This window comes from Merops nubicus, unplaced genomic scaffold (genome assembly GCF_000691845.1).
Source record: "Merops nubicus isolate BGI_N331 unplaced genomic scaffold, ASM69184v1 scaffold24323, whole genome shotgun sequence".
NCBI classification, from domain to species: Eukaryota; Metazoa; Chordata; class Aves; order Coraciiformes; family Meropidae; genus Merops; species Merops nubicus.
In genome coordinates this window covers 2683-14970 of record NW_008601298.1, presented here as the reverse complement: position 1 = coordinate 14970, position 12288 = coordinate 2683, and the positions used below count along the sequence as shown (strand labels likewise).

The 12288-nt window shown below is 44.8% G+C and overlaps 1 protein-coding gene across 1 annotated transcript; it reads right to left on the bottom strand.

The window, feature by feature from the left end:
• Positions 1-726: 726 nt before the first annotated feature.
• On the bottom strand, positions 727-12068 carry LOC103770689 (cholesterol 24-hydroxylase; the record flags this gene model as incomplete). The annotated part of the gene is made up of 14 exons (XM_008937963.1): positions 727-888; positions 1768-1834; positions 2750-2838; positions 3102-3212; positions 5079-5163; positions 5565-5637; positions 6753-6815; positions 7136-7292; positions 8083-8193; positions 8749-8887; positions 9874-9960; positions 11008-11081; positions 11636-11717; positions 11991-12068. Coding segments are annotated over 14 exons (1378 nt in total), but the record flags the coding sequence as incomplete, so codon positions are not given.
• Positions 12069-12288: the final 220 nt, after the last annotated feature.

Genomic DNA, 12288 nt, shown 5'->3' with positions numbered 1-12288 from the left:
CACATAACCATCCTTCCCCTAGCAGAGCCAGGCTGCAAGCCTGCACACAGCAACCAGCTTTAGGACAGCTGCAGGACCTTCTCCTGCCTCTGGCTTAAGCTGCACAAGCATTTCTTCAGTGGCAATATCATTTTAAGTATCATCTGCTTCCAGGCACTTATTTCCAACCCCGCTGTAGCTACTAGACCATCTAGTCCAAGCATTCATGTAGCTTTGTGATGAGACAGACAAGGAAAATTAACCAGGTTAAAATGGACCACCCATCAAGACTCACCCAAATTGCTTGGACAACGAGAATAGCTCTGAACTTCTCTTCCCAAGTTCAGCTCAGATCTTGAGCTCTACTATGAAATTCCCCAAGCAAAGGCTTACTTAGACCATGCTGTGTTTTAAGTTAGTGGAAACTACTAGCTGGGATTTGAGTGTAGGTTTGTGTGGAACTCCAGTGAAATGACCTTTCCCAGGTCTAGTCAGAACCAAGAGTCCCACAGGAAAGAAACAGGCTTTGCAATTCCAGGTATGTTTCCAGACTGAAGGTGCTCAAATGTATCTAGAGTGACCCCTCCTTACGTTTTCTTCAGTAAATGATGAGAAAGGCTAGGAAAAATTCAGTCTAGTAATCCTGTAAGGGTGCCTGTAAAATCTAACATTTGATTAGTGTGAAGATCTTCCAAATCAGACAAAATGCTACCACTACCATGTCGTGCTGCCCTGCCCCCTGAGCAGTCACGCCCGGCAGCCTCTCACCGGGCTCCTTGGCTTTAATTTACACATCACTCCATCTAGCGGCCTAAAGGTTCCAGCATCCAAGAGCCTAAAACTCTGCCCTGGTACCAGCTGGAATTCAAACCTCTGCAGCAGTTTTGCCATCACCACTTTCGCCTCCATCTGTAAAGAAGAAAAGCAAACTCATCATCAGTGAGGGCAAATACAGCTTGGACTGCAGTTACCTAAAGTCAGTGTATGAGGTCATGCTGCTTTGTCAATATAGAGATTTAAAAGCTAAATGCTACTGTTAATGCAGCTGGCTGAGTTTGGGCAGAGAGAAGAGAGTCACCTGAGGCTTCCTGGATTTGAGGACAACAGACAGGCACTAAAATTGGCCCTGCGTTTATGTGTGCAATGTTTTGGAAACCAGAGTGTAAAACTAAGCCCTTTAACCTATAGATTTTGAGCAGTGGTGCTTAGCTGAATTCCCAGCACAGCTGGACTCCTGCTGCCCTTCTGAAATGCTCTCTGCCATGTTCATACACTTCATTAACTGTTCCTCCCATGCACACAGCTCCCTCCTCACCTTCTCAGTGCCAGCCTTGGCTTGTGCCCTCCTGCCAGATGATGTTTTTTCTTGCCTTGACTCTGCCAGCTGCAGCCATGGGCTGGTCCCTAAGAGCCCCTGCACACCCTTTGTGTGTCTGACCTTGGCTGGCAAAGGCATGTTGTCTGTGATTCACACCAAGGGGTTTGGATTCAAGCAGGGTGACCCAGGACAGTTCAGAGGAGAGCAGTCTGCTGCCCCTCCCCTGCAGACACCTTGGCTGCACGCATGCACAGGTAACATGGGCCCAGGTAGGTACATGTATGTCTGCCCATGTGAGAGCTTTTGAGAGACATGCCCTGTCGTGGCCATAGTGGGGATCCTCCCTCTAGAGAGAAGAGGGTCAGCACACCATCAGCATGGCCTTTGGTGCCCCACCACCAGAGACAGCCAGCACACCCTGAGCTGGCCCAGTGCTCACTAATGACATGTTGTTCCAGGCCTCTGCTTACCTGTGCAAACACCTGCCCAATGCAGGATCGGGGGCCCAGAGAGAATGGAAAGTAGCAGTAATATGGCCTGCAAAGAAAAATGTTCAAACCTGTCACTATCACAGCTTGGTTGTAACAAAACAAGCAGATATTTCATCACAGCAGCAAGGAAATGGTCTAAATACCACCTCACCTAGCTGACTTGTTAAGACAGCCTCCAAATTAATGTGTTGTTTTTTTTTTTTTTCCTCTCTTCGGAGCTGCAATACAGCTCTGCAGCAAGTTTCCTCATCATCCCTACTTACTATATGGCTGCACACACAGAGCTGTTTCCATGCATGCAAATCTAATTTCAAAGCTGAACATGCATACTCTTGATGGTCTCCAGCTCATCCTGAGGATGTAATGAACCACCTAATTATTGCTCCTTTGGCCAGCTCTAAACCATGTGAGTGATGGGTATTTGGTTCACAAGACCAGATTAACTCTAGGCTGAAATAAAACCCCCAACTCACCAAGTAGTTAGATGCAGGGATCAGCACCAAATGTTTAGGTCACTGGTCCCTCCTATTGCACTCCCACCTGCTGATGAGACTTAGGCTGCTCACCCAGGTGGCTGAACAGCATCTCCTGTCCCTCAGCCCCTTGTCCCCTCCCTAATGTGGAGACACTTCAAGCATCCTGGAGCCAGGGCTTCTACGCATTAAATATTTGTATTGCACTAAGGCAAACGTTCAACCTGGTTTTGGCCCAAAGCTTTGACCTCCATATAAACATTAAATAACACTAGAATTATTTTTTTCCAAATGTATCATGTGGTCTAAAGAACCTCTGAATAAAAGCTGCACATTATTGCTCTACATTTGCATTTGGATAAGGATTCAACATTAAGCATACTGGAGTGGAAACAGAGTTTTATTGTACTTTTTTCTCTCCCTTGAAATCTCTTTCTGTAATGTTTCTTATTATGTATTTAATAACCTGGGAGTAAAAAGAAACTCACTTAGGTGCATCTTTGCTGAAACGGTCTGGATTGAAAGTGAGCGGATCCTTGAAATACTTTTCCATCCTTCCCATTATATAAGTGCTGAACTGTGGAGAAGGAGTTGATCTGTGTTAAACTAGTCAGGAACAGCACACTGAAAATGCCTCTTTGCTGTCACAGGTACAAAACCATTACTGCCTTCCACTCCCTAGGCAAAACCAATTCACAGTCCCAGTTCATACCCCCCATTTTAGCCAAAATTGCGGAGGCGCCAGTAGAAATATGCTCAGGGAGAATTTTGGCCCTCTGATACCCATATCCATCCCATCTGGACCGGCCGGAGCAGCTGAAAGCTGTTGGGTGGACTCACAACAAGCGACGTCCTTGCAGGAATCCTGATGCCGCCGAGGACGTGCTCCTTCTGCAGCCAGCGGATGGTGCCCGGGACGGGCGGGTACAGCCGCAGCGACTCCTTCAAAACCTGCGCCCGCGGAAGGCACAAGAGCCCACTCAGTTCATTCCATGTAGGAAGCAAAAATAAAATTCATTACCTCCCTCTGGCCTTTCACTTCAGCTAAATGGGAGCTTTTGACTTGTGGAACAGATGGTGGTGTATCTGTCTTGGATGCCTGTAGGCAAAACGTATGGCTAAGTCAGCTCCTTCAGGCTTGGCTCTTTCTTACGACTGGTAAAATACAGAGAGAAAGAAGCAAAGACCGCAAGAGATCCCATGCATGGAGCAGATCTGACACCTCGAGTCGAGTCAACAACTAAGTGCAAAAGTACTGGGAAGCAAATTCAAAGGGAATATATGAGTGAAACCTCATGCCCCTGACGAGCTGTTCCCAGTGCCAGCTGCCATGAGGATGGGTGGTTGCTCCCACCTCCTTCCCACTCTCGGGACTGTGCTCCTGTTCCTGTCTTTGTCATGTTTCTGCTGCTTGGGGAGCTGAGCCAGGTCAGAGCACTAAAATGAAAAAACAACCTGGCAAAAGAAAATGAATAGAAACGGTGAGAAAAAATGGAATGAGACCATTTCTTTTGGTGTCAGTGAGCTGTAAGAATGGCTTATTTCATCAAGTGAAACCTAATTAACAGTGCACATTAGCATTGCACTGCAAATGCAATTAATGGTGCGAATGCACGAGTGGATTAATGAAGAAGCAGCATGGACAAAAGGGCTCAGAATTGCCTGAGCGACAGGAGTCCTGTGGTCTCCCATACTTCAAGTGATGGACTGGCTGAGACCAAGGGTGACTGTAGTTTTGGTTGTACAGATCCAAGCCTGTTCTGTTAAATAAAGGGTCTGCTTTGACAGGCTCTTATGTGATCTCTCTTAAATTTGAAAGGCTTAGATACCTCATCCTAACTGGAGTGGTTTAATTGTGATGCTGTCTGGAAAAGCCTAAGAAAACCTGTGGATTTCTGTAATCACACAGAGATGCATTTTCCTCATGAGCAATACACCTTTAAAAAAAATCTATCTGCTGTCAAAACACAGTGATCTGTAGGATGGGATTTGGCAAATGATAAAACACCGTCACCCACATTGGCAGGGCAGTTTAAGAGAAAAGTGATCACAGCAGACTATTAAAATCACTGGGAAATTTAAGCAGAAGAATAGCTGCCAGAACTGTGATTCAGCCTCTCCTGAGGTGTACTGGTGTCCCCCATCTTGTAAAAAAAGATATGCAACACAAACACTGGCAAGTAGCCAAGCGCTGGGTTTGCAGTTCATTACCAACCCCCATTTCTATACACAAGACCTCTTCTAGGAACAGAGTTGTTGGGGTTTTTGATTTTTTTCCTCCCTGAGTGACTGAAGAGTTTCAAGACTGAATAATATAAAACTGAAACTACAAAAACTGGCCATTATTTTTGGATGTCCTCAAATCCCACTGAGTTTATGGTGCATAGTGAGATCATAGATGGAAATGCTTTAGCAATAATCAAACAAAAATAGAGCTGTGAGTTGAGAAGTGTGTGGGATTCACACAGAGGTTGGGCTCCAAGTTGCAAACCCTTCTTAAAATACAGCCATAGTTTCATCTTTGGAGATTAATCCACTACACTCTGTCTCCCAGCTTGGTAATAATTACAGAAAGCAGTGAAAGAATTATGAGGATTTTGGAAAGAAATCTGATGAACAACCTTCCCAACAATGCTGGCCTGCTGCAAACGGCTCATAGTACCTGCCTGATGACTCTCTGAGGACAAATACTTTCAGGACCAAATACTGGCATTGCTCTTAAAATTTTAAAGTGTGTGGCTCCTCTTGGCAGTCTCATGAGATGGCTGGAGTGCTACCAAAGAGCTCTGACTGGTATTTACCTCACTCCTGCAGTACCTGCGATAAGTAGGTGAGTTTGCCAAGATCTTCGTAGTCAATGTCTCTCTTGGCACCAATAACTTCATCCACTTCAGCCTGAAGCCTGCAGTTAAATTAATAAATGTTAGCTGCTGACACCCATTTCTTGCTAGGCAAGTTGACAGATTACATTTTTCAGTTCCCAGGCACTGAGTTGGACTTCCATCCTCAGGCAAAATGTCTACTGATTTCCAGCCAGCCTGCCTGAACGTCCAGTGCAGACAAATCAGGCAGGACTTGGGACCAGCTTTGTATGAAGGCTTCCAAAAAATCACTTAGAAGCAATTGCAGTAATTTATCTTAACCTTTTCTAAAATTTTACATATATTTAGACTATAAAACTGTTTGTTTTGGAAGGGAGGCAACAATTTATTGGGAACTGATCCTAGCTTTTCAATGATCTTTGTAATTAAGTTCACCTTGAAATTAACAGCAAGTGAGGTTTGCAAACTGGAGTGCACGTACCTTTCCAGTATTTCAGGATGCTGACCCAGGGCCATTACTGTAAATGACAGCTGATTGGCAGTGGTTTCATGACCTAACACACACACAAAAAAAGCTGGTTTAAAGGTCAGTATGAAACAGTAACATGATACAAAGATAGTCTACTAGTGTTTTGTGAACAGGAAACTTTAAACATCGTGAACGTTTAATGTCAAGTAAGCTAGAAATTCAGCAGTAGAAGGAATTTCTACATAAGGAGCTTTCCAGAATGACAAGAACAAGACACAGCTGGTGAAGACACACACTGTCTTGCTTGTCAACTCAAAGCTGCAGTGGCTGCATGCCACACCTAATGGTTATGAGCTCCTAAACAGAATGGTCAGCAAGGTTCAACATTTGCCCTGTCATATTATGGGACACACGGTTCTGCTGAGAAGCAAAGACTTAACTAGCTTTGAGGGAAAACGGAGCTTCTAACAATCTTCCTTTGAAATGTCTGCTTTAAGTGGATAGTTTATTTTTTCATGGATAGGTGTATGTATTATTTTAAAGCATTACAGAAAACAGATTCCTGCAAAGACATATTTGTCACAATAATGTCTTTCTTCTGAAAAAAAAACACAGTGTTTTGACCTCACCTTCTTAGTAACTTAAATCCTACCAACTTCCAAGATCAATCTTTCTACACTGTTTAACCCATGTATCATCTTGGCCCCTACTTTTCCTAGTAGGTTTGACAATGCTTTCTCCTACCATACACTGACAACCACTCTTAGGGCAAGAATGGGATGTAATCACGTGGGTGGGGTGATGCAACACAGAAATTACATTAAAGATGCCTCCAGCAAGGTTTAGCAGGATCTGGAAGGGCCAGGACCCCATGAGGAACAGCCCTGAACTGCAGCCAGCAGTGCTGCCCTCTGCACCTCAGGTTGTGAACCACTGGCCTGCCATTATTTGCTCTGTTGATATGACTGAAGGAGGATGACATATCATTTGCCATATTATATGAGAAAACTCAGGAGTTTTCTTCAGATCTGGCCCAGCTAGTCCTACACCATTGTAACACTGCTGTCTTCCAACCAAATGATGTCTGGTTACAGCAGCACCACATGGAGTTAACAAGGATGTTAATTATGACCTGTAGACACACCAAGAATGAGTACAGCTTCCCACATGACATATTTAAGCATTAAAATAGTTACCAACCTGCAACAAAGAAAGTGATGAAGTTATCCACAATGTTTTCATCATCTCTAGTTTCCTCCAGAGCTGTCAAGGGAAAAAAGCAAATGAGATTAGAAAACACCTCCATGCCCAAGTTGAAACAGCCGGGAAGCTCTGCCACATCTTGCACTTTTTGTCTGAGGTGGCGCTGGGAGGGGATGCTGAGCGGGCAACTCAGCAGTGACTTAGGACCAATATTTGATCCAACACAAAGAAACAGGCAATTTTCAAAGCAACTCTCATTATCTTCAGAATGAAAAAGATGTTAAAGGAGGATCACAGTTCAGATGCCCAAAACAATCCTCCTCAAATCTCATGGCAAAACAGGACACACAAATTCACTCAAATAGCAACATATCCCCTACCATCTCCTTTCAGTATCTGGGTAAGAATGTCCAACGTGGCTTCCTTCCCATTCTGGATGGCCTCCCTCCTCTGGTCAAGGCACTCCTTCCCCACACGCCGCAGCAGCCTCACACTCTCCTTGACCTCCTTTACCAGCTTCTGTTTCCCTGGCATGTACTGAATACAGAATTTCTTCAGTCATTTTATTCCTTTTGCTGGTAAAAAATACTGCCAGTGTTATTTTTCAAGTGAGCACCTTGTTTTCCCATTAAATAGCATTTGTCTCAAAAACATCTGCTCTCCACAGAGCAAAGTCATCATCCCCAGAGTGAAGGGTTTGGGCAGAAATGAGAAATATCTCAGTCTGTGTATGCAGATATCCTGCCTTGTCAGAGCTGTTTTGGGCTCTGTGAGCAAAATTCCTCACCTCTCCATGGAAAGAAACTGCAGCATGCAATGCAGAATCTCACCCCTGGGCCCACAAAGGAAAACAGGAACTCTAGAATTCTTAACTACAGCCTTCATGAGAAACTGTGGAATGATTTTTAACTTATTATTTTGTATAACAGCCATAATTTCCTAGTACATCAATTTAGGCCAAAAATGGATTTCTTTTTAATAGTGAGAATGTTCAAAATTCTTCCACCTTCAGTGAAGACTGCCGTCCTTCTTGGACAAACGGCAAAAATCTCAATTTTTGCAGCGATGGGTGTGGAAGTAGAAAAAACCATATGAGAAGACCACACATGCAGGGAGGGAGAGATGGCAAAAAGGAAGCATTAAAAGTTAGTGTTAATTTTGCAAGTGTTTTAAAGCACTAATGAGTTTTGTCTTGATTTATGTTGGAGGGAAGAGCTACTGGTGACATTCCCCCACGGTACATGGGCCTCACAGAGCTCCAGCCCGCTAACTGGGGCAGGGCCGGTGGCTGCAGGCGGCCGCCAGGCGAGGAGCGCGGCGTACGGACCCGCAGGAAGGGGATGCGGGCCTTGGTCATGCCCTCCAACACCAGCGTCACGGCGCGGGGGAAGGGCGTCCGGTCATCACGCAGTGCGTTCAACTCCAAGCCAAAGGCCACCTGAGGAGAGGGAGAGAAGAAGACAACTTGCTGCATCCTCCTGGCTCCCCGGGGCTGGGTGAAAGAGGACAGCCTCACACTGCCGCCTTTTACTCTCACAAGCTAGAACCCACCTTGCAGAAGGCTGCAAGGGAAAGGTAATATCTACATTATGCTTCCTCCTTATTTGGGGGAATTATCAATTTACTATTACTCTCCATTCATCCCATATGGTGTTGCATAGAGAAGGGAAAAGCCAGCCCAAGTCAGACTTCATGCTGACATATATGACACCCACACATGAACGAGCACTGGTGTCCCCCTTTTGGCACAGAGGAGTGGGAGATAGAAGGATCTAAGTGCTTTTGCAAAGGGTCCTCATCCCGCAAGCCATGCTCAGGCTGTGCCCTCCTACAGCTCAGACCAAAAGGAAGTGGCGCAATTAGTCCTTCAGCTCTGCTGGGTGAAGGTCTTGCTCCCTGGCTCTAGCTCCTGATCCCATCCTGCTGTTGGTACCCATGACTTCCATTCGTTCCTTCCAGTCGCAGAGGAAGCAAGCAAGCAGACATTTGGTACCTTTGCAATGATATCCATAGTCACCCGGTTCATCATCGTCAGCATGCTAAACTCTTCCTTGCCATCTGCCTTTTCCTCTAGCTTCTCCATGAGCTCCTCTGCTTTTTCATTAAAAGTTTCCATCAGACCAATCAGGTAGCTGAACAATCAATAAAAATGCGTGATGGAGACTCTGGAGAGGACATCTTTGCGCAGGCAAAATTACCTTAATTATTGCCCATAGAAAAACGTACAGTTTTTTAAAAAATTATAATAAATTTGCCTTAATACTTTAAAAAGCAAACCAATGAGCTAAATTCTTTTTATAGCAGCCCCGCACCATCCTGCCATGTAAACAATCACTGTTGTTGCAAAGGACACGTGTTTGCTGAAACAAATGGACTTTATCTTCAGACCCTAAATGCAATGCATCAAGGCACACACAATCAAACCAGACTGTATCTCCCATAGGGAATCACTCAGGTGAACGACAAGGCTTGCCCACATTAAACACCTGAGGTCTATTTTCCAACAGGAAAAGGCAGCAACTGCCACACTCCTGGGACCTTTCTGCCATTGTCAAGCTCGTACGGGTATCACTGCCCCATGGGAAGTCTGGTCAAATTATACTTCTCAGTGAAATGGTGCATTGGACTCTAAGTAAGAAGTGATTTTGCCACTAAATGGGATTTTTCTCTTTCTAAATACCATAGAATGATAGAATCATTTGGGTTGGAAGGGACCTTAAAGATCGTCTAGTTCCAACCCTCCTGCCCATGGACACCTCCCACTAGACCAGGTTGCACAAGGCCCCATCCAACCTGGCCTTGAAAACCTCCAGTGATGAAGCATTCACAGTTTCCCTGTTTGAGTGTCTCACCATCCTCATAGTGAAGTACTTCTTCCTTACATTTAATCTAATCTACCCTCTTTCAGTTTGAAGCCATTACTGCTCATCCTATCATTATAAGCTCTTGTAAAATGTTCCTCCCCAGCTTTCTTGTAGGCCCCCTTTAGATATTGGAAGGCCACAATAAGGTCTCCAGTCAAATAATCAAATACCAAATAATGGAACTATGACAGGAAGAATCATGAAACAACTCAGTAGAAATAACAGCAAGATGATCCCAGAGATATGTGCCTTACGTTCGGCTGAAAGCTGGATCCATGATCTTCCGCTGCTTGTGCCAGTGCTCGTGGTTGCAAACAGTCACCAAGCCGTTCCCTAGAAACCTAGCATTTAGGAAAACAAGGAAGGGAATGGTCCTCAGCAGTGGAGCCAGACAAACCCCAGGTAGTCACAAAGATAACTCTTCTACATCTACTGTCTCTTCCCACATGGGGAGCACCGTGCTGCCTTAAGCACACAGTCACTGCATCACTGTGAACAATGACTGAACTGCAGATGCATTCTGCCTGGTGGGTGTGGACTGCTGAGTCAAATAAGACATTGGTTCGTTATATCTGTTATGTAAATAAGGAATATAATTAAAAGGACTATTGTATTTCTAAAAGCTTCAGGCTAACAGAGAAAAATCCCCTTTAGTTCTTGAACTTGGGAGATGGAAACTCCCATGCATTAAAGAATAATTCAGTGCTCTGCAGTCTAACTGAGAATTGTTGACTGGTTTGAGTTGGGAGGGACCTTAAAGATCACCTAGTTCCAAGCCCCCTGCCATGGGCAGGGACACCTTCCACTAGACCAGGTTGCTCAAAGCCCCATCCAACCTGGCCTTGAACACTTCCAGGGAGGGGACATCCACAACTTCCCGGAGCAACTTGTTCCAGTGCCTCACTACTCTCATAGTGAAGAATTTCTTTTTAGTATCTAATCTAAATCCACCCTCTTTCAGTTCAAAGCCATTATTCCTTGTCTTATCACTACATTCCCTGATAAAGAGGAATCTTTCCTGTAGACCCCCTTTAGGTACTGGAAGGCTACTATACAGTCTCACCAAAACCTTCTCTTCTCGAGGCTGAACAACAGCCTGAAGTTTGATGATGGTCTTGAGCAAGGTACTCTGAGAATAACTGAACATCCATAAGGGGAAAAAAAAAACCAAAACAACCAAACAAGAAAACTGTGAGCAAGGCAAAAAAAATCCAACATAACCTCTTTTCTGACCATGAACACATTCGACTTCACACATGCTGCTTACATATCTCAGAATTAGTCATTAATCCCCACACTAAGGTAAATGGTCACAGGCATGACACTCTGACATTTTTAATTTTTCACTTATTTTCAGACCACAATGGCTTCAGATGGGTTTCACCTACCTCTCACCAAATATGTTGAAGATACGACTATACACCAGCCGATCCTTTGGGTACTGTGGCGACATCAAGAACTCCTAAAATCAAATCTCAGGTCAGTGAGCACTGAGTGTGATCTGTTTCCCAGATGAAACACAAAAAGCCACTCACACGTTCACTCTTTGCCTCCTGGAGCAACAGTCTGAAGACTAGATGAATAATTTGGTGTGCCCTGATTCCCCAGTTCCTGTGCTGCTAGCTTGTTTTATGTGCCTCTAGCATTTTTTGCCCAATGACCCGAAATCTTACTCTGGTTATTGCAAAGATTTAGAGGAAGAAATTCAGTCTTTTGTGCCTCACTCATCTGAGATATTATGTCTCACTTGCAGAGAGTCTGCCTTTCAGAAATCGTGGATGCTTGCTCTATCTGCTGTTTAAATACAGATAACAAAATAAATCAGCTGATCAAGGAAGAAAATAAATGAGGACAGCTCAGACAGCAGAGCACCTCACCCTCCTAACCTGGCCAGAACTACCCTCTCCACAGGCATGGAGTGGCTGTACTACGCTGCCCTGAACATCAGGCACCACCTCTCTCTTTCTAAAGCAATGGGGCCATCCCCACCATCCATTTGGCTTTGTTTTGCAGTACCTTCACTCCTTCAGGACTCAGAATCATTACTGAGACTCTGTGAAAGGCATTAAGCCGCACAATAGGTCCGTATTTTTCTGCCCTACAAGAAGAGAAGGGAAATAAAAAAAAAAAGGACAATAATGGTACAAACCGCCAAAATCTAACAGTTCGGACCTAGAACGTTGAAGGACCAAAGCAGCATGTACTGGGAACTACTACAGCCTTCAGTGAATAAAGCCATTAAGAGAAAGATCAATGCTCTCTAGCTCCTCTGAATGATGCTAAATAGGTAACTCAGGGCCTCTGTGCCTTGATTTCCCAATGCGTGCTACAGGGCCACCCAATTCCATGCTATTGATGTGTCTCAACTCACCACTGCAGGAAGAGATCTTGCATAAACTCCTGTTTCCTCAGCATCCTCCACAAGATCGGCAGATGTCCAAGCAGAAAGCTGCATAAAATGAAGGTGGAGTGTCACAAGGATGCCAACACAGCGGTTTGCATCCATTGCAATCCCTGTTGCTCAGTGATGCAATACAAGTGTTGTTCGTGTTTTCCTCCGTGTAAGGAAAGGCAAAAGTGACACCTATCTGTGCCAACGCCCAGCCCTCACAGGGGGAAGCTGAGGAGCAGGGTCAGGCTGGTGCACGCCTGCAGCCAGAAGACCAGCA